This window comes from Octopus bimaculoides, chromosome 30 (assembly GCF_046866305.1).
Source record: "Octopus bimaculoides isolate indiv1 chromosome 30, ASM4686630v1, whole genome shotgun sequence".
Taxonomy (NCBI): Eukaryota; Metazoa; Mollusca; class Cephalopoda; order Octopoda; family Octopodidae; genus Octopus; species Octopus bimaculoides.
In genome coordinates, this window is record NC_142957.1 from 11389936 (window position 1) to 11413705 (window position 23770).

The 23770-nt window shown below is 40.9% G+C and overlaps 1 protein-coding gene across 4 annotated transcripts in view; it reads right to left on the bottom strand.

Moving 5' to 3' along the window:
- Positions 1-544: 544 nt before the first annotated feature.
- LOC106879595 (sodium- and chloride-dependent GABA transporter ine) overlaps positions 545-23770 on the bottom strand; it is a 111784-nt gene continuing 88558 nt past the window's right edge. For all 4 annotated transcript variants that reach the window (XM_089345789.1, XM_089345790.1, XM_089345791.1 and 1 more), the window contains 8 exons: positions 17470-17573; positions 12248-12372; positions 11281-11393; positions 11002-11142; positions 9600-9699; positions 6921-7021; positions 5721-5891; positions 545-4040 (listed from right to left, as the gene is read on the bottom strand). In XM_089345789.1, the coding sequence (XP_089201915.1) occupies positions 3927-4040; positions 5721-5891; positions 6921-7021; positions 9600-9699; positions 11002-11142; positions 11281-11393; positions 12248-12372; positions 17470-17573 (969 nt within the window). In that variant the 3' untranslated portion in view covers positions 545-3926. The remainder of the gene's footprint in view (positions 4041-5720; positions 5892-6920; positions 7022-9599; positions 9700-11001; positions 11143-11280; positions 11394-12247; positions 12373-17469; positions 17574-23770) is intronic.

Here is a 23770-nt window from a genome sequence, read left to right on the forward strand (position 1 = left end):
CAGGGTACTGAAGGAGTATTAGTAGTAGAAGTGGGAGATAAATGAGGGGAGGGGTAGTATGTGGTATTTGAAGGATGGTCAATGTTTTGTGGTCCTAAGTCAAAGAGGAGGTGTATTTAATTAACCAACCTACCAAGTATAATTACATTTTAATTAACATTTTTCAAGGTGGGGGTAAGTTGATTGTACTGATTTTAAGCCCCCAAAATTTGGAAAAATGGATTTGTAAGGGATTATAACACTGTCCATATATAAAGAAAGTCCCATGTTGTTTGAACCTAAATTTTGACAAAAAGAGGGTTCCTTATACATGTTAAAAATACAGTGTTTCACAATATTGGCACATGGGTAGCAATTTTGAGGGGAGGGGGCGTTAGTGAAAGCCATAAATTTGCAGCACTCAGCTGGTAATTTGTTTCATTGACCCTGAAAGGCTGAAAAGCAAATCTGATCGCAACAGGATTTGAACTCAAACAATTACAACAACCACAAGAAGAAGAAGAAGAAGAACAACAACAACAACAATAATAATAAAAACAGCAACTGAAATCAAAAAATTTTTGGGGTTTTTTTATTGATGGAAAAAAATATTGATTTTTTTTTAAGCAAATTTGATCTCGATGTTGATGATGATGATAAACTAAGAAAGAAGGAAAAAAAAAAGTAGTTCCGTGACCCAGCCCCCCACCCCCTCCCACTTTTTTTTTTGGTCACCTGATATATATGCTTGAAATAGCAGCCGACTCTTTCTCAAATGCCTTATACTGCATAAAGGAAAAGAAGTCTTGGACACAGACAATAGGGTGTGTTGGTCATGGTGGGAATATCTTTGATCAGGACTAACCTGGGGGCTAAACAACAACAAGAAAGAACACATTAGATAATGTAGTCCTAGATATACTATGTCTGAATAAATGACAGGATGGTCACAGCTGGAAAATCTTTGATCACAGGTCTGCCGGATGAGGACTGACCTAAGGTTACATAACAAGGAAGGACACATTAGATAATATAGTCCTAGATACACTATGTCTGAATAAAAGACAGGATGGTCACAGCTGGAAAATCTAAAGCTAAGCGCTTTATAGGTGCGAAACCAACGGTCACTGTATGACCGGCCATAACAAGCAACCTTCTAAATAGAACCCTGTTCTAATCTTTTACAGATATCTAAACCACATGATGTATGTATAAACTGAGTAATAATACCATCTGGTTGATAACAGATGAAGAATTGGGGCCCTTCTGTTTTCCGTCCCTTTGTGCACTCAATATACATTTTTCCGATTGTCTGTGCATTCATTATATGGTTTTTATTTTGCGTTTCTGTATTTGCTATAATTTTTTTCACTTATTAAGTAACGGAACACAATGAACCCTGGTTTTTATTAACAGTAAGTTATATATATATATATATAGGTGTGGCATGGCTATGTGGTAAGTAGTTTGCTTCCGAACCACATGGTTCCAGGTTCAGTCCCACTGCCTTGTGAGCGGATTTGGTAGAGAGAAACCGAAAAAAGCCCGTCATATACATATATATGTGTGTGTGCGTGTGTGTCTGTGTTTGTCCCCTCCCAACATTGCTTGACAAACAATGTTGGCATGTTTACGTCCCCATAACTTAGCAGTTCAGCAAAAGAGACTGATAGAATAAGTGCTAGGCTTACAAAGAATAAGTCCTGGGGTTGATTTGCTCGACTAAAGGCGGTGCTCCAGCATGGCCACAGCCAAATGACTGAAACAAGTTAAAAGAGGGCGTAGGAGTGGCTGTGTGGTAAGAAGTTTACTTCCCAACCACATGGTTCCGGGTTCAGTCCCACTGCATGGCACCTTGGGCAAGTGTCTTCTACTATAGCCTCGGGCCGACCAAAGCCTTTTAAGTGGATTTGATAAATGGAAACTGAAAAAAAGCTCATCGCGTATATATGTGTGTGAGTGTGTGTATATATATTTATGTGTGCGTCTCTGTGTCTGTGCTTGTTCTCCCTACCATCGCTTGACAACCAATGTTGGTATGTTTATGTCCCCATAACTTAGCAGTTTGGCAAAAGAGTGCGATAGAATAAGTGCTGGGCTTATAGAGAATAAGTCCAGAGGACGACTTCTTCGACTAAAAGGCAGTGCTCTAGCATGGCCACAGTCAAATGACTGAAAAATGTAAAGGAATAAAGAAATATATATATATATATATATATATATATATATATATATAATGTTGGTTTGAAATTTTGGTATAAGGCCACCAATTTTTTGATTATGTCAACCCCAGTATTCAACTGGTACTTAATTTATTGACCTTGAAAAGAAGAAAGGTAAAGTCAACCTTGGTAGAATTTGAACTCAGAATGTAAAGATGGATGAAAGGCCTCTAAGTATTTTACCTAGCATGCTAATGATTCTGCCAGCTCACCGCCTTATATATACAAGGGGGTGCTAAATATATTCAAATTTAGGGAATGAAGTAGATAAAACTCAGGCTACATATGCTATGGTCAGTCAGAGAATGCCCATTGGCTTCACACCTATAAAGCACTTAGCTGTATTGGCTATTTGTCAGACTCAAATGGCTGAAGGCACATAACCTCTCTACATGTGGAGGGAGGAGAATCTATGTTTTATACACACACAACAGAGTGTAAATGATTTAAAAGGAGAAATAAAACTAAGAGGCATCAGATGTTGTGCGCAAGTGAGAAGATTGTGCTTCGTTTTTTTCCTGTCCTTTTTTGTATTGTCTAACTGTTTGGATGTTTTGTTGTTGTCTGTTACATTCTTGTTCCATTTTGTTTTTTTGTGGCTGTGTGGTAAGTAGCTTGCTTACCAACGACATGGTACCTGGATCAGTCTCACTGCGTGGCATCTTGGGCAAGTGTCTTCTACTATAGCCTCGGGCCGACCAAAGCCTTGTGAGTGGATTTGGTAGACGGAAACTGAAAGAAGCCCGTCGCATATATGTATATATGTATGTGCCTGTGTTTGAGTGTCTGTGTTTGTCCCGCCCAGCATTGCTTGACAACCGATGCTGGTGTGTTTACGTCCCCGTAACTTAGCGGTTCGGCAAAAGAGACCAATAGAATAAGTACTAGGCTTACAAAGAATAAGTCCTGGGGTCGATTTGCTCGACTAAAGGTGGTGCTCCAGCATGGCCACAGTCAAAAGACTGAAACAAGTAAAAGAGAAAAGAGCATACATATAGTGGTGTGTGTACACTTTTGGTCTCCTATATATACATGTATAGTGCTGAAGATATTTACCCGAGGAACTGAACCGGGAACCCTGTGGTTGGAGAGCAAGTCTCTTAAGCACTCGGCCACACCTGTATCCTTTCCATAAAATGGCAGTATTTGAAACCTGAAGGATTATTGGAGGGTTAAAGGGTTGATTGGTCAGTCATGGTGGCCATATTGGGAAGTGCAATTGGTTGGTTGGCTGCTCTGTGAATGGTCATGTGTTGTCCTTTAGTTTTGAGATTATGCAAATTAGACTGGAGGAGATGCGTAGAGTTTTCAAAGTCATGTGACCTAGGAATAGTCCTTCTTCCCCCAACCCCCACCACCATGAACCCCCCCCCACTAGCTCCAGGACTTCAGAGAGTCATAGTGTGATACAATGAGTCATGAGTCACGTTTCCCCAGGAAAAAAAAATTTTGTAATTAAGAAAGAAAAAGTTTTTTTTTTTTTTTTTTAAAAAGACCAAAAAAACAGAAAAAAAAAATAGTCATGTGACTTAGAAATTTGCTCTGAAGTCATGTGACCATTGTCCTCTCCAGCCCTGACAAACACGTGACCTTGTGTTCATGTGATTTATGTCAACTAACGAGATGGTGATGACAATGACGGTATATATAAAATTAAAAAAAAATTTTTTTTAAATATAACAAGAAAGAAAAAATACAAAAGGCAAGGGCATGAAAGCCCACACTTCACATCGTTGAAGCTTTCAGTGTGTCCAGGTTTGGACGAGACTTCTCCTTGTTGCACAGTTCCATCATTGTGCTTTCCTCAGTGATGGGCGAGGCCAAGGAGTTGCGGAACTTCTGTAAAGGAAGGGACAAAAAACAAAACAAAAAAATGTGAAACCAGATACATTCAATAGGAGAATGGAGAAGAGAGAGAAAGAGAGAGGGGGAGAGTGAGAGGGAAAGAGAGAGAGAGTGAGAGAGAGAGAGAGAGTGAGAGAGAGAGGGAGAGAGTGAGAGAGAGAGGGAGAGAGAGAGGGAGAGAGAGAGGGGGAGAGAGAGGGAGAGAGAGAGAGAGCGGGAGAGAGAGAGAGGGGGGGGGAGAGAGAGAGAGTGTGTATGTGTGTGTGTGTGTTGTGTATTATCATCACCATTTTAATGTTCATGGAGCAGGTGTGACTGTTTGGTAAGACGCTTGCTTCCCAACCACATGGTTCTGGGTTCAGTCCCACTGCGTGGCACCTTGGGCAAGTGTCTTGTACTGCACCCTCGAGCCGACCAAAGCCTTGTGAGTGGATTTGGTAGATGGAGACTGAAAGAAGCCCATTCTGTGTATTCAGAGTCGCCCAAAAGTAGGTTTACAGTTATCACGTAGGCACTTTAAATTTTTTAAAAAACATTCTATTCCATTTAAATTTCTATCATAATTAACTAAATTAGCATAGAATAATGGTTTCATATTTTCTTTTTATAATTAAGATCTAAACTGTTAATATATGAATGTGAAAGAGATAGTTGAATAACTACTTTTGGGCCACCTTGTATATATATATACATATATATATATATATATATGAGCGTGGCCGTTGCCAGTACCGCCTGACTGGCTTCCATGGGATTTTCTAGCGAGATCGTTGCCAGTGCCCCTGGACTGGCTTGTGTGGGTGGCACATAAAAGACACCATTTCGAGCGTGGCCGTTGCCAGTATCGCCTGACTGGCCGTCGTGCAGGTGACATGTAAAAGCACCTACTACACTCTCTGAGTGGTTGGCGTTAGGAAGGGCATCCAGCTGTAGAAACTCTGCCAAATTTAGATTGGAGCCTGGTGTTGCCATCCGGTTTCACCAGTCCTCAGTCAAGTCGTCCAACCCATGCTAGCATGGAAAGCGGACGTTAAACGATGATGATGATGATATATATCGTAAACTAGTTGATGTTAGGAAGGGCATCCAACCACAAAAACAGACATCACCTCACCAGTGTTGGTGCCATGTGAAAGGCATCCAGTAAACTCTGTAAAGGGCTTGATATAAGGAAGGGCATCCAGCCTAAGACCCATGCCGAACCGGAACTGGGACCTGGTCCAATCCACTGGCTTATCAGCTCCTGTCAAATCGTCCAACCCATGCCAGCATGGAAGATGGAAGTTAAATTATGATGATGATGATAAATGTATGTGTGTGTGTGTCTTGGATTCTGTGTTTGTCCCCCACCACCACTTGACAACTGGTGTCAATGTGATTACAACCTTAGCTTCATTATGTCCGGCCAAATGTCCACCTCACTCAGATGGTCATCTGTCTTTCGAACTACTTCTCAGACTATTGAGGCCATCTCTCAAAAGACTACACAGCACCACCAAACTACCACCCGGGTCCCTACCCAAGTGCTATTTTGCTAAGGTTGTGCCCTTTCTAGATTTTATTCTACAGGGTTGTTGTGTAGTTGAAGAAGGGCCAAAGACCAGGGTAAACGAAAATAAAGAAGGAAGTGGGGGGGAAAGGGGTTCAAATAGTGAAATTCAAAATTACACGCACCTGCCACAAGTTCTTCCCTTTAGAATTGTAGACAGCATCAAACATGCCCAAGGGGATACAAACGAGGGACAAAGAAGCGATGAACCATCCAATACCTATTGCCCATTTCGGGTAGACGTAGCCACCCACTTTCAGGTCCGAGTACTGGATCATACTGAAGATCAAAATGGCCTGAAAGAGACAGAGAGAGAGAGAGGGAATAATGTGTAATTGGGTTTATAGGGAATATAAGGGTCAGCTGGGAAGTTTGGGGGTCGGGTAGACGGTTGCATAGTTTGAGTGGAGTGGACATTTGTGTGGCTCGAGTGGTGTGGACACTCGGGTAGATTGGTGTGGAGTGGTTTTCGTGTAGTTTGCCTCAAGTACAGACTCAAGTACAGGCAGTCTGGTGCGGAGTGGACACTTGTGCAGCTTGAGTGACATGGTCATTTGTGTGGCTCTGGTGGAGTGGACACTCAGGTAGGTTTGTGTGGAGTGGTCCTCGTGTAGTTTGACTTGAGCAGAGGCAGTTTGGAGTGGAGTGGACACTCATGTAGCTTGAGTGGAGTGGGCATTCCAGTTGCTTGAGTGGAGTAGACACTCATGCAGCTTGGAGTGAAGTGGATACTGGTGCAGCTTGCAGTGGTGAGGACACACCTGTTGCTTGAGTGGAGTGGACACTCGGGTAGCTTGGTGAGGAATGGACATCCATGGAGCCTAGAGTGGATTGGCTCTCATGTAGCTTAGAACGGAGTGGACACTCACGTAGATCAGGGTAGAATGGATGGACATTTGCAGAACTTGGAGGGCTGCAGTAGGGCTGGAATAAAAATACCCAGCTCCAGTGGTCAAAGGTCTTGGTTGTCATGGCTGAGAATAAGAGGCAGGGTGGTCACATTTGGAACATCTTTGGTCATAAGTCTGCTGGAGGGGGACTGACCTGGGGTTAAACAACAACAACAAAGGACACATTAGATAATGAAAGACAGGATGGTCACAGCTGGAACCACTTTGATCACGATTCTACTGGATCAGGGATTAGGACTAGCCTGGGGCTAAACAATGACAAGGAAGGACACATTCGATAATGTAGTCCTAGATACACTTTGTCTGAATAAAAGACAAGATGGTCACGGCTGGAACATCTTTGATCACGATTCTACTGGATCAGGGATCAGGACTAACCTGGGGATGAACAACAACACGTAAGGCCATACTCACCAATATGAAGAGAGGAGAGATGTAGTACCAGCAAAGGATGAAGAAATATGAGGGAGCTCTGCCTGTCATCTCTTGTATGTTTCTCCCAAGACGTTTGGCCCCTACAATGTACAAAGAAAAGAAAAAGTGTCATTATTGTCATCATTATTATTATTATTATTATTATTATTATTATTATTATTGTTCAGTAGTTTTATTTTTATAGCGTGCTTTCACTTCACTACCGAGCGCAGCTCTGTGTGCCTTGGGTATGTGCTGTGGTTTGCTGTGGTGCTCTTATGGTTACTGTATTGAAAGTGTTTTGCGTAGGATGTGTGTAGTGCCCAGTAATTGCAATTTTCTGTATGTTATATATATTTGTAAGTCCTGGTGTTTTTGTTATGTATTTGTCTGAATATTTTTTATTATACCTAGTACCAGTGAAACACTGGGGTCGATATGATCAACTAATCCCCTCCTCCCAAATTTCTATCTGTTTGTATCGGGAAGTTATTATTATTATTATTATTATTGTTCAGTAGTTTTATTTTTATAACGTGCTTTCACTTCACTACCGAGCGCAGCTCTGTGTGCCTTGGGTATGTGCTGTGATGCTCTTATGGTTACTGTATTGAAAGTGTTTTGCGTAGGATGTGTGCAGTGCCCAGTGGTGCAATTTTCTGTATGTTATATATATTTTTAAGTCCTGGTGTTTTTGTTATGTATTTGTCTGAATATTTTTTTATTATACCTAAGGCACCTACTATGATAGGAATTGTTTCTGTTTTTAGATTCCACATTCGAGTTACCTCTATTTCCAGGTCTTTGTATTTTGAAAGTTTTTCCATTTCTTTTAGGGAAACGTTGTCATCTGCTGGTATTGATACATCAATTAGAAAGCATTTTTTTTTTCTTCATGATCTTTGACAACTATATCTGGTCTATTTGCCTTAATTTCTCTATCTGTGTGTACTGGCATATCCCAGAGTATGGTTGCTTTCTCGTTTTCTGGGACCTTTTCTGGCGTGTGTTTATACCATCTTTTTTCTGTTATTATTATTATTATTATTATTAGTAGTAGTAGTAGTAGTAGTATAGTAGTAGTAGTAGTAGTAGTAGTAGTAGTAGTATAGTAGTAGTAGTAGTAGTAGTAGTAGTAGTAGTAGTAGTAGTAGTATTGTATCATAAGGCAGCGAGCTGGCAGAATCGTTAGCATGCTGGGTGAAATGCTTAGCAGTTTTTCGCCAGGCCTTACGTTCTGAGTTCAAATCCTGTCAAGGTTGACTTTTGCTTTTCATCCTTCTAGGGTCGATGAAATAAGTACCAGTTAAACACTGGGGGGGGGGGGGTCGATGTAATCATCGACTATCTCCCTCCCACCAAATTTCAGGCCTGCTGCAATAAAGTGTGTGAGAATCTGAGAAGAGAATATGTTGATTGAAATCATAATTAACTGATCCTCCTGTGTGTGTGTGTGTGTGCATGTATGTCTTTTTGTGTCTGTGTTTGTTCTCTACCACTGCTTGACAATGGGAGTTGGTGTGTTTATGTCCCTGTAACATCGCAGCTTGGCAAAAAAAAAAAAAAAAAAAAAAAAAAAAAACTGATAAAGTATCAGGCTTTAAAAAAAACCCCAACAAACAAAAAAACAAAACAAAACAAAACAAAACAAAACAAAACAAAACAAAACAAATACACAGGTCGAATCGTTTGACTAAAAATTTTTCAAGGCAGTGCTTCAGCATGGCCGCAAAGTGATGACTGAAACAATGTTATCCATGAGATAGTATTAATATATTTAATGGCTGTACAATCACAGACCTGGGTCAGTCCTCACCCAATTTGTCTCAATTTGGACAGGGACAAATTAGGTGAGGACTGACCCAGTTCTGTGACTGTACAGCCATTAAATATGTTAATACTATCTCAACTAGGGGAGGCAACTCTTGATTATTTCTCTTGAACATCATCATCATCAGTTAAACGATGATGTTCAAGAGAAATAATCAAGAGTTGCCTCCCCTAGTTAATGTATTTAATAGCTGTACAATCACAGAACTGGGTCAGTCCTCACCCAATTTGTCCCTGTCCAAAACTTCTCCACCATGCCCTCACCCCACTATCATGTTTCTAACTACTACATTATTCTACTGTTATTGCGGGGTCAATAAATTAAGTACCAGTGAAACACTGGGGGTTGATGTAAGCGACTAGTCACCTTTTCCAAAAATTTCAGGCCTCATGCCTACAGCAGAAAGGATTGTGATGATGATTATTATTATTATTATTATTATCATCAAGGTAGTGAGCTGGGCAAAATTCTTAGTGCTACTTCGTCTGTCGCTACATCCTGAGTTCAAATTCCGCCAAGGTTGATTTTTGCCTTTCATCCTTTCTGGGTCGATAAATTAAGTACCAGTTGTGTACTGGGGGTCACTGTAATCAACTCATCCCTTTCCCCCAAAAAATTGCTGCCCTTGTGGTAAAATTTAAAAACCACCACCACCACCACGACCATCATCATCATCATCATCATCATCATGAAGGCAGCAAGCTGGTAGAATCGTTATTATGTTGGGTAACCTCGTTAGTGTCATCCTACCTGATTATTTTGTCTCTTCCATTCACATTCTTGGACACGATACCTTGTGGGGTAAACAATTAGCAAACAGGCTGACAGATTGTGTGTGAGTGTCTTACCATAGAACCAGGTGACGGCAATAACTTCGAAGAACGCCAGGTACATGACAGACACCCCGGCGGCATACCTGTCGATTAACTGGAAGAAGTAAATGCCACCCTGCAAAGATATAACAAGAACAGTGCTGAAATCCACAACATCACATCAAGAGGTCAGTTATTAAGAAAGTATTATAAAGGCCTCTGCAGAAAAACCTCACAGTTGTTACAAGTACTGGTCCTTACAAACCACTGACACTCCCAGATGGCAACCTTCTCCTCCTACTCTGGAACATAAATTGATGTGAACTTTTGAAAATAAAGGAAGGGTTTATTCAAAACAATGTGAATAAACAAACACTACATTTGACAGAGTAATCTGGATGCTAAAGGGTTAAACATAGATAAGACAAAAGATCTGGTTTGAGAGAGAGATTTGGCTGCTATTTCTAACAGGGCTGGCCACCATGTAGCGGTCTCCCTTGTTCGTTCATACATAGATATGTTCTGCTAGAATTTAAATCAGATATATCCAGCTCAAAAATTTCCCCTGTTTAATGTTCAAACTGGCCAGATCCAGCCTCTCACACCTACCCTACAATGTCGTTCTAAAAATAAACAATCTCATCACTGAAATCTCAAAGCTATGGAGATAATCCACGATTAATTCAAAACAATAGGAGTGAATAAGGATTACATTTGATGGAGTAATCTGAATGCCGAGGGGTTAATAATCCTGTCTACTATAGGCACAGGGCCTGAAATTTAAAGGAAAGGGATTAGTCGATTAAATCGGCCCCAGTGTCCAACAAGAACTTACTTTATCAAACCCGAAAGGATAAAAGGTAAAGTCAACCTAGGCAGAATTTGAACTCAGAACGTAAAAATGGACGAAATGCCGATAGGTGTTTTGTCTGGCATGCTAACCATTCTGCCAGCTCACAGTCTAATGGCAGAAATATCTTTTGTGCTTAACTTGTTTCAGTCATTTGACTGTGGCCATGCTGGGGCTAGTCAAACAAATCGACCACAGGACTTATTTTATTTTAAGCCTTGTACTTTATCAGTCTATTTTGCCGAACTGCTAAGTTAAGATCTTCATGGAGTATGGGTAGATGCTTTCAAGAAAAAATTTCAACTCCTATCCAAGGTCCCAGATGAACCAATATCAATGCAGAAGTTTCCAAAAGAGGGCAGTAGTGTTGAACTCCCTCCTTCACAAAAAAGCCAATCTCGTAAGATTGGCCATTGAAAGAATGATTACTTTGGTGGCGCTCCAGCAGGGCCACAATCTTAGGGCTGAAACATGTAAAAGAATTGAAGAATACTTCATCAGAAGTGGTAACAAAAGGGTTAAACGACAAGAATGGTGATGATGATGATGAAGAGACATAGGTGCTATAAAAGTGACATCCACACTCACCTGAGTGACATTTGGAAGTCCACCAAGAAAGGAAACCAAACAAACGAGGAGGACGAGAAGTTCCTTCCTTTTCAGATATTTCTTGATTTGGGGGGCAAAATGATCTTGTAGGGCCGTGACGACCACCTCGACACCAGCGAACTGTAGGATAGACAGACAGGCAGATAGAAAGGAGGAATTAAACGGCAACTGGACGGACCCCTGTAAAAAGAGCGCCCATCAGTGGCCCCGAAAACATTTTCCTAACGGTGGATCCATAAGCGATCCCCTAATCCCTACCTGGCTGTCGATCCCAAGGCAGATGAGCATGAGGAAAAACAAGAACGCAAACAGCTGTGCCACTGGCATTTCAGAGAAAGCTTGCGGATAAATGATAAACACGAGACCAGGCCCTGTGAATGGAAAATAAAAGTCCACAGTAAATATAGGCATGAAATGTGAGTGGGAAGATAGTCAGTTTGATATTGGTTGTGTGAAATGTGTAGTCTGTTGGAAACTGCATAACCATGAAATGTGCGTAGATTAATTTAAGATGTGGAATTTACATAGAAATGTGACATTTTGGAGAAAACCGCATTATTATGAAATGTGTGCAGATTCAATCAAGATGTCAAATGTGACATTTTGCTGAAAGCTACATTATTATGAAATGTGTGCAGATTCACTGAAGATGTGACATTTTGGAGGAAACCACATTATTATGGAATGTGTGCAGATTCATTTAAGATGTGAAATTTACATGGAAATGTGGAATTTTGAATGGAATCTACATTATTGTGAACATTGTGCAGATTCATTTAAGATGTGAAATTTACATGGAAATGTGCCATTTTGCAGTAAAATACATTATGAATATGTCTGCAGGCTCATTTAAAATGTAGAAACATTGTGCAGATGGTAAGGGTTAATAGAATAGAAATAAGTTTTTTTAAATTTCTTCTATATGGCCTGGAACCAAATGACCTTGGCCTGATACTGGTTAGAGAGGCCTGCACTAGAAAGATCCTCGTTCCTTCAAAATGAATGTAAGCAAGGTTAGTACAACTCTTGTGATATTGTGTTTTAGGGCTGGTTGACCAAAGCAGTTTTGACTAGTGGTGGGCAGTGTCTTACTGGAACTCAGAAATTAATGTGCTCGAGGTTAGTATAGTTCTTTTGATATCATGTGTTTTTAGGACTGGCTGACCCATGCAGTTCTGTGCAAATTCTGCATTGCTTACGAGATTAAGAGTGAAGCAAGACTTACCTTCAGTCACAACTTCTTCCACCGTTTTGCCCTGGGACATAGCTAACGCACCTAAGATGGAGAATATCGCAAAGCCGGCCATGATGCACGTGAAAGCATCTATTAGTGCGAGACAAACGACATCCCTGTAATGAAAAGACGAATACTTCAGAAACTGGTTTGTAGATAACAAAAACCAAACAAAAAGGTATAGATTAAGAAAGACCAGGAACACGAGTGTGTGTGAGTTTATTTCACAGATAGGGACTAGAGGGTCACATCTTTTTTTTACCAGATTATTATTGCCAGTAACAATCCCTAAATGACATGAATTCATCCCTTGCCATATACGAAGGGGTGCTGAAAAGTTCCTGGCTCTGGGTAAAAGAAAATACTAGAGGATCAGTTAATTATTTTATTCAACATACTTCTTCTAACCAAACCACCAAAAATTCACCACACGCAGATTCAAAATAACAAGGACATTCTCTTTCCAATTCAACTCCAGATATTTCTCAGCTAACTCATATATACTCTTTTACTTGTTTCAGTCATTTGACTACGGCCATGCTGGAGCACCGCCTTTAGTCGAGCAAATCGACCCCAGGACTTATACTTTGTAAGCCTAGTACTTATTCTATCGGTCTCTTTTTGCAGAACGGCTAAGTTATGGGGACGTAAACACACCAGCATCGGTTGTCAGGCGATGATGGGGGGACAAACACAGACACACAAACACACACACACACACATATATATATATATATATATATATATATATATATATACATATATACCTTTAATCTCTCGACTGGTACAAAGTCACAGCCCCTCCAATACTTCCCCCTTCTCCCAAGGTACTTGGTGACCCAGTCAGTGCTGGTGCCACATAAAACGCACTGGTGTTACGTAAGAAGCACCCAGTACACTCTGTAAAGTGGTTGGCATTAGGAGGGGCATCCTGCTGTAGAAACCAAACCGAAACAGATTATGGAACTTGGCGTGGCCTCTTGCCTTGCCAGCCCTTGTCAAGCCATCTATCTGATACATGCCAGCATAAAAAAACAGATGTTAAATGATGATGATGCTGATGACAATGACTTTGCTGGTTCTGGTATAATGTAAAAAAGCACCTGAACCACTCTGTAAAGTGGTTGGCATTAGGAAGGGCACCCAGCTGTAGAAATAAAGCATGGAAACATGTTAACTGGTGATGACGATGACGACTATGATGATGATGATGTTGCTGGTACAATGTAAAAAAGCACCCATGCTTGTGTTATGTAAGAAGCACTGGTGCTAGTGCCATGTAAAAAGGACCCAGTACACTCTGTATAATGGTTGGTGTTAGGAAGGGCATCCAGCTGTAGAAACCTTGCCAAAACTGGCATGTATCCGCACAAGGAGCTCCCGTGCTGGTGCCACGCAAGGAGACCCCCGTGCTGGTACCAAGTAAAAAGAACAGGTGATGGTACCATGTAAAAAGGACCCAGTACACTGTATAGTGGAGGCGCAGCGGCCCAGTAGTTAGGGCAGCGGACTTGCGGTTATAGGATCGCAGTTTTGATTCCCAGACCGGGCGTTGTGAGTGTTTATTGAGCGAAAACACCTAAAGCTCCACGAAGCTCCGGCAGGGGATGGTGGCGAACCCTGCTGTACTCTTCCACCACAACTTTCTCTCGCTCTTTCTTCCTGTTTCTGTTGTGCCTGTAATTCAAAGGGTCAGCCTTGTCACACTCTGTGTCATGCTGAATATCCCCCGAGAACTACGTTAAGGGTACACGTGTCTGTGGAGTGCTCAGCCACTTGCACGTTAATTTCACGAGCAGGCTGTTCCATTGATCGGATCAACTGGAAACCTTCGACGTCGTAAGCGACGGAGTGCCAACCACCACACTGTATTGTGTGTTAGGAAGGGCACCCAGCTGTAGAAATAAAGCATGGAAACATGCTAACTGGTGATGACGATGACGGCTATGATGATGATGTCGCTGGTGCAATGTAAAAAAGCACCCAATACACTCTGTGAAGTGATATGCAAACCATTCTTCCACCTTGTTGCCTTCATCATAACTCATTAAAAAAAATCAATTAAATATCAATGGATCTGAAACAGGATCCTTATTTGATATGAAGCTGAAAAGACCAGATATTCCACTTTGATCTCAGTCAGGGCTATTGAGTGCTGCTTTTGAGATCAAAGAAAACAAACACCACACCTATATGTTGCAACATGACCTGCTAGAAGTGATGGCCAAATCTCCCTCAAACAACACCCTACCGTCTGATGTATGTATATACGGACCAACGAGGGAGATCTCTACTTGGTAGCCAGACCTGGGAGAAACAGCAGTCAAATCTCCTTCGAATCACACCGTACAGTCCTATGTATGTGTATATGTATGTATTAGCTAATGAGGGTAGCTAGACCTGGTAGAAATAGCAGCCAAATCTCTCAAATCACACCTACTGTCTTATGTATGTATGAACCAGTGAGGGAAGTCTCTAAATAGCAGCTAGACCTGGTAGAAATAGCAGCCAAATCTCTGAAATCACACCTACTGTCTTATGTATGTATGAACCAGTGAGGGAAGTCTCTAAATAGCAGCTAGACCTGGTAGAAATAGCAGCCAAATCTCTGAAATCACACCTACTGTCTTATGTATGTATGAACCAATGAAGGAGACCACAACATGATAGCTAGACCTGGCAGAAATAGCAGTTAAATCTCCCTCTGATCCCACCCTGCTGTCTTACATATATATGTAGGTATGAGCTAAAAAGGGGACATCTTCATGGTAGCTAGGCCTGGTAGAAATAGCAGCCAAATCTCTCTCAAATCACACCCTACTGTCTGATGTATGTATATATATGAGCCAATAGGAGTGGCCTCTACATTGTAGATAGACCAGGTAGAAATAGCGACCAAATCTCCCTCAAATCACACCTTATTGTCTTATGTATGTATGAGCTAAGGGAGACTCGTATATGGTAGCTAGACCTGGCAGAAATAGCAGCCAAATCATTCTCAAATCACGCCCTACTGTCTTAAAAACAGCAAAGAATGTGGTTTTGAGTTCCTTGTACATTATGGTCATGGCTGCAATCACAGGACAGCTGGATCAGGTCTGACCTAGGGCTAAACAACACCAACAAAATCTAGCTGACCACTACCCAATCACCTTGACGACCATAACTGTTTGTGTTTTTGTTCTTGAGTATGTGTGTGTGTGTGTGTGTGTGTGTGTGTGTGTATTTGTTGCTATGGTTACCATGCTTGGCTAATGAGTATGGGTGAGGTGGAGGGAAGGGAGCTAGTTGTTGCATGATCCTCTTATCGGGCTATCCATGCCCATCACTGCAACGTGCCACTACCACCATCACAGCCATCCCCACTACCACTTCAACTACAACCACCACTACTATCACAACCAGCAGCAGAGTCACCACAACTACAACCACCACAACTGCAACAACTACAACCACCACCACCACCACTACAACTAGTTACCACTGCCACCAACACCACTACATCTACTACTACTACTACCACTACAACTACAACAGCTACCAACACAACTACATCTACTACTACCACCAGCACTACTACAGTTACTACTACCACTACTATTACAACCACCACCACCACCACAACTACAGCTACCACCACATCTACTACTACCACTATTACAACCACCAACACCACCACAACTACATCTGCTACTATCACCACCACCACAACTACAGCTACCACTGCCACCAACACCACTACATCTACTCCTACCATTACTATTACTACCACCACCAGTACAACTACAACTGCTACCACCACCACCACCACCACCACCAGCGTAACTACAGCTACTACCACCACCTACACCACTACAACATGTACTACTATTACCACTACAAAAGCTACTATCACCACCACCATAACTACAGCAACTACCACCACCACCAGCACTCCTACTACAATAATTAGCAGCATCACCCCACCACCACCACCACCACAGCTGTTCCCAATGTCAGTTATCATCCCTTGTGTATATTTTCCGCATCCTATCAACACACACATGTACATACATGCACACACGTCACACTATTCATAGCACAAAGAACGCAGTGTAGAAGAGAGCAGAAGAATAGATAATAAATGCCATTCGTTACCATTATTATCATTAATTATTAATTATTAGGCACAGAAGTGGCTGTGTGGTAAGTAGCTTGCTTACCAGCCACATAGTTCCGGTTTCAGTCCCACTGCGTGGCAACTTGGGCAAGTGTCTTCTACTATAGCCTCGGGCCGACCAAAGCCTTGTGAGTGGATTTGGTAGACGGAAACTGAAAGAAGCCCATCTTATATATATATATATATATATATATATATATGTCATCATCATCATCATCATCATCATTTAACGTCCGCTTTCCATGCTAGCATGGGTTGGACGATTTGACTGAGGACTGGTGAAACCAGATGGCTACAGCAGGCTCCAATCTGATCTGGCAAAGTTTCTACAGCTGGATGCCCTTCCTAATGCCAACCACTCAGAGAGTGTAGTGGGTGCTTTTACGTGTCACCCGTACGAAGGCCAGTCAGGCGGTACTGGCAACGGCCACGCTCAAAATGGTGTATTTTATGTGCCACCTGCACAAGAGCCAGTCCAGGGGCACTGGCAACGATCTCACTATGTGTGTATATTATAATACTGAACCCGGAACCATGTGGTTGGTAAGCAAGCTACTTACCACACAGCCACTCCTGGACAGGCTTCTTTCAGTTTCTGTCTACCAAATCCACTCACAAGGCTTTGGTCAACCTAAGGTTAGCGTAAAAGACACTTGCCTAAGAAGCCACGCAGTGGGTCTGAACCTGGAACTTATGTGATTGGGAAGTAAACTTCTTTACCACACAGCCGTGTAAGAACGGAAAATGAAAATAAAACAAAAAGAGGTATTGTTGTATTTCCCTCGGGAGACTCGCAGAGATAACACGAGTTGTACAATTTAATTATTACATTTATTATTCAATTGCATACAAAGAACGCACTCACCCAATGTTCGTTGTAAATAAACAAGAATCATGTCCGCCATATATATCTATCAATGACATTTTACTACGACAGTCACACAAGACAACAACAATGAAACAATGAACTCAGACGAACCACAATAGACACAGGACTTCAGATGAACACAAAAAAGAAAAAGAAAAAAAAAGAAGAAAAGAAAATATAATTTACTTAATTATGTTGTTGTTGTACTTGTTATAGCTGGACATTGTTATGAGTCCACCAAATGCTATGCCGAGTGAGTTGAAGTTTTGGATGGCTGCGTTCATCCATACCTAGAGCAGAATGGAATGTGAGTTTAAATATTTAGTGATGATATGGAGAAATATATATATATATATATATATCATTGCTATTATGTTAAACTGTCGTATGTCCAAATTTGGCCAAACATGTTTTTTTTTTCGATATTTACTTTTGCTTGCAATAGTCGGTTCTTTTGGACAAACTATCCTATCTTCGGATGCTTCAGATGGCAGGGTATGAAAAATTGTCAAACTGTAGTACAACGGTTTTGCTATGGAATGGTGAGACTATCTTTTTCGTTTTCTGGAAAAAGCAATGTTTTGGACTTACGACACTTTGCATAATAGCAACGATATACACACACACACACACGCATTCCACACTACCAATGTATGTGTGTGTGTATGTATGTATGTATGTATGTATGTATGTATATATATATATAAAAAGGTTACGAAGGGTAATGGGGTCAACCGAACCCGAATGTTACAGGTAATACTGAGCAAGTGCTGTATACCGACTAGTTTTGCCCCAGATGTGGTTGCAGCATGAATGGGGAATATAACATGGGTCGTATATTAGCATGTGTACATATATTTTTATTTATCTTTAATATCTACTTACTTGTGTGGTACATTTACAAATCTTTTCAAATATATATATATATATATATAAAATTATAATACAGGGTATCTAAGAGATACCACCACGCTGAAAAATAGCAGTCAAATCCTGACTCTAAAACGACAATAAATGTCCACATAGCACGAGTAGCGAAGACGAAGACCAAATAAACCGGTCTTCGTCTTCGCTACTCGTGCTATGTGGACATTTATTGTCGTTTTAGAGTCAGGATTTGACTGCTATTTTTCAGCGTGGTGGTATCTCTTAGATACCCTGTATTATAATTTTAAATAATTATTACCTTTGATGGTTTTTATTCCCATGCTGACCACTTGATAAGATCAATATTTTAAATATCGATCTTATCCTTATTTATATATTATTATAGTCCCTCCACATACATAGGTGAGACGGCAAGAAGTTTGGCTGAGCGTGTAAACGAACATTGGAGGGACTATAATAATCAAAAACAAACCTCGGTGCTCTACCAGCATGCCAAAGAACAACATGGTGGTGTACTGGACAGAATTAACATAGAAATCCTGTCTAGACACCCCGGTGACGCATCTTTGCGACAAATACAGGAGTCGGTCCTCATAACTGAAACGCATGTGAGTGTGTGCAAGCTCGTATGTGTGCACGCTCATATGTGTGCACGCACTTATGTGTTCGTGCTTATATGTAAGTATGTGCGTCCATATGTGTGTTTGTAACAATTTCGTTTATATCAGATCAGATAGAGACTTTTTAATTAATTTATTTACGTTCATATTCCGCATCATATATAAATATATATATAGGAGGGACTATAATAATCAAAAACAAACCTCGGTGCTCTACCAGCATGCCAAAGAACAACATGGTGGTGTACTGGACAGAATTAACATAGAAATCCTGTCTAGACACCCCGGTGACGCATCTTTGCGACAAATACAGGAGTCGGTCCTCATAACTGAAACGCAACCAATTTTAAACACCAAATACACGTAGATGAGGGCCTTACAATTGCCCGTGGTTGCATGTGTTGTTCACACATATGATGCGGAATATGAACGTAAATAAATTAATTAAAAAGTCTCTATCTGATCTGATATAAACGAAATTGTTACAAACACACATATGGACGCACATACTTACATATAAGCACGAACACATAAGTGCGTGCACACATATGAGCGTGCACACATACGAGCTTGCACACACTCACATGCTCATACCAAACAGTTTCGAAACAACGCCAAAACAACGCCAGATCATATATTCAAAATAAATGGAAGTGGAGAGACAAGTTACTGAAGAGATTGCAAGAGTGCAATGAAATAATTTAACAAAAAACTATATAAATTAATAAAGGACTGAACCAGTGCGTGTGTTTATTACCGGCATAATGCCTCTCCCAAGGTTTAATTGTATTTCTTTCAACACACGTATCCACATCAAGAATCTTGCACACGAAATACACATACGAAATATGATAAGCTCCAGCCAAGCTAGCAAGACGTTGAAAGACACTGTGTTCTGCTGTCTAAAAATCAAAATAACAACCAGACAGCTCTACTTTATTAAAAAATGCATCACTTCCAAGTTATACACGAATGCCATCAACTCAGCTGTAAGAAGACTGAGGCTCACAGAGGGCCAAGCAGGCAGACTAAGACACACACTACTGGTCAACATCAAAAAGAGAATATACAAAGAAATTAGCCAGTACCAAAAGAGGAAAAGGTTCTTACAACAAAACCTCAGGAACATGATTACACCGTATGAGGAGTTAAAACTCGCAGATATCATCCATCAGGAATACAACTATATAAACCGAGCCTGTAACAAACACTTCAGCAACAAATTGAAATGGATGAGACAACAACAACCTCAACACACAGGAAACAAAGACAAATACCCAAATAACATCAACGGGATTCTGATGTCGGACTGCGAACTACCGGAGATATACAATGACATCGCAAACGAAAATAGTCACACACCTGGAATGTATGGCTCAGTACTACAGGATGAAAATGAAGCGTGTGCCGTAGGATTACCACCGAAATATGCAGTGTATAACAAGGTCAGTAAGATCAATTGTCTATCTGAGATTGAAAAAACATTTACTAAGATTAGATGGAGGTTAGGACACCACTACAACAACAACTCAGTTGTAAGAAACCACCACGACAGTAATACGCATAATATTCACAATGCAACCAACAATAACAATGGAAATGGCAACAATAACTACACCGCCACCACCACCACCACCAACAATAATGATTACACTACCACCATCAGCAACAGCAATGATAACAGCAATAGCAACAACCACACGAACAGCACCGCACACACCAGGAACAACAGCAACAACAACGTCCGTCACAATAACAACAGCAACAGCAACAACAGCAGCCACACATACAATGATAACAACAATGGCAACAACAACACCTTAAAAAATCTCTTTTATAACCCGGTTGACAAATCCTATGATATGACCCGAATCTATCCAACGGATTTACCTTTCAACAAAAGAGTATGCATCTCGCCATACACAGATGATAAAACAGAAGCCATGATCTCTTTAGCTAGAAGCAGACTCAAGAACACATTAAGACGTTATATAGCAACTGCACCAACACAAAACGAAGCAGAGGCCCACCAACTCGGTACAATAGCTGCAATGGGCATACGAAAACTAAAACATAGAGTTAGAAACAATGAAATAGTATGCCTCCCTACAGACAAATCAGGCAGGATATCGGTAGACAGCCTGCAAAACTACACCCATACGATGCAAAAACATATAGAAGATATGAGAGAAGTTACACCGCAAGAATATGAAAAAGTAGAGAAAATTCTCAATGCACACATGGGAATGTGGTGTAACATACTCCAACCTAAGAGACGCACAGCACAGAACTTTGCATCATCCAACAACGACATTCCTACACTCTATGGGTTACGAAAAGACCATAAACCCATTGCAGACCCTATCATGGGCCCACCATGTCGACCGATTTGTGGTGCCAATATTGCCAGCAATTATAGGCTGTCATTCTTCCTCTCACAGATATTAAGACCACACATCGAGATGTCTCCTGATGTTTGTGAAAGCACTGAGGACCTCCTCAGCAGAGTCAATGAATGTAACTGCTCCCATGACCTGACAGATTGTATTATAGGCAGTATGGATGTAGTATCTCTCTATCCATCCATTGACATTGACTTTGCCGTAGAGAGATGTGTTGAAATTATTTCGGTAAGTGAAGTAACCTTCCGTGAAGTGAACACGAGGGAACTAGGCCTCCTCCTAAAGCTCGTTTATAATAATGAATACTTAGATCACCACGACCTAACTAGATTCTGCCCCACCAGGTCAGGACGAGGTAGACCACATACGATCACATCAGCTGCTAGAAAAACCACCGCAGAGCGTTGGAAGGGATGGAATACACCCACCCACGACCCAGAGGATAATATCCAAACACGAAAAATGGTTGCACATGCTGTAGGTGCAAGTCTGAAGACCACCCTGCAGAACCATATAGTTAAATTCAATGAAAAACTATACATGCAGGTCCAGGGAGCGGCTATTGGTGTCAGTGTGGCCGGAGACGTGGCAAGCCTATTCATGACCTGGTGGGACAAAAAGCTGAAAACAACTCTCGAAGAACACTCAATAACACTCAAACTATACGGGAGATATGTGGATGACATTAACATCGTAGTCAAAACACCATCAAACATTCAGACTGAAGAGAACGAGAAGATCGTGATGGAAAACATCCAGAATATAGCTAATACAATACACCAGAGCATCAAAGTAACAATAGATTACCCAACAAGACACCTAAACATGAGACTCCCAGTACTTGACACAGAACTTTGGCTAGAAACAATTAATGACAAAGTTCAAATCCTCCACTCACATTATATGAAACCTATATCTTCAAAGTATGTTATCCATAAGAATTCGGCTCTATCACACAGTGTGAAAATCAATATATTAGTAGCCGATTTGGTTAGAATAATGAAAAACATATCCCCCCTGTGCGGTCCATGGGAGGGGCAAAAACATATTCAAGACTTCATGCATCGCATGCAATTTTCGGGATACAGCCAGAAAGATAGAATCCAGGTATACAGAGGAGCTAACAAGAAATTTGAGGAGATTGTTGTCAAAGATACAAATGGAACACAACCTAGATACCGTAACAAACAGTGGAATAGACTACAAAGGATTAGTAACAAAACAAACAAAAAGACCACGTGGTACAATACCGACAAGTTCCAGGGAGTAATGTTTGTGGACGCCACGCCACACGGAGAACTGGCCCGCAGATTTCGAAAAATCCTCAAAAGTACCAAGTTGAGGATAAATGTTATAGAAAAACCAGGGAGATCAATTAGATCAATAATATGTAAAACATATCCCTTCAGAAGAACAAGGTGTGTTGAGGAGAGTTGCATTGTGTGCAAAAATAGTCCTGGTGCCAACTGCAAAGCCAGAAATGTAGTCTACAAAATAAGCTGTATGGATGGTGAGTGTAAAAACAGAAACACCACATACATAGGTGAGACGGCAAGAAGTTTGGCTGAGCGTGTAAACGAACATTGGAGGGACTATAATAATCAAAAACAAACCTCGGTGCTCTACCAGCATGCCAAAGAACAACATGGTGGTGTACTGGACAGAATTAACATAGAAATCCTGTCTAGACACCCCGGTGACGCATCTTTGCGACAAATACAGGAGTCGGTCCTCATAACTGAAACGCAACCAATTTTAAACACCAAATACACGTAGATGAGGGCCTTACAATTGCCCGTGGTTGCATGTGTTGTTCACACATATGATGCGGAATATGAACGTAAATAAATTAATTAAAAAGTCTCTATCTGATCTGATATAAACGAAATTGTTACAAACACACATATGGACGCACATACTTACATATAAGCACGAACACATAAGTGCGTGCACACATATGAGCGTGCACACATACGAGCTTGCACACACTCACATGCTCATACCAAACAGTTTCGAAACAACGCCAAAACAACGCCAGATCATATATTCAAAATAAATGGAAGTGGAGAGACAAGTTACTGAAGAGATTGCAAGAGTGCAATGAAATAATTTAACAAAAAACTATATAAATTAATAAAGGACTGAACCAGTGCGTGTGTTTATTACCGGCATAATGCCTCTCCCAAGGTTTAATTGTATTTCTTTCAACACACGTATCCACATCAAGAATCTTGCACACGAAATACACATACGAAATATATATATATATATATATATATATATATATATATATATATAGGCACAGGAGTGGCTGTGTGGTAAGTAGCTTGCTTACCAACCACATGGTTACGGGTTCAGTCCCACTGCGTGGCACCTTGGGCAAGTGTCTTCTACTATAGCCTCGGGCCGACCAATGCCTTGTGAGTGGATTTGGTAGACGGAAACTGAAAGAAGCCCATCGTATGTTTATATATATATATATATATATATATATATATATATATATATATATATATGTGTGTGTGTGTGTGTGTGTGTGTGTGTGTGTGTGTGTGTGTGTGTGTGTGTGTGTGTGTT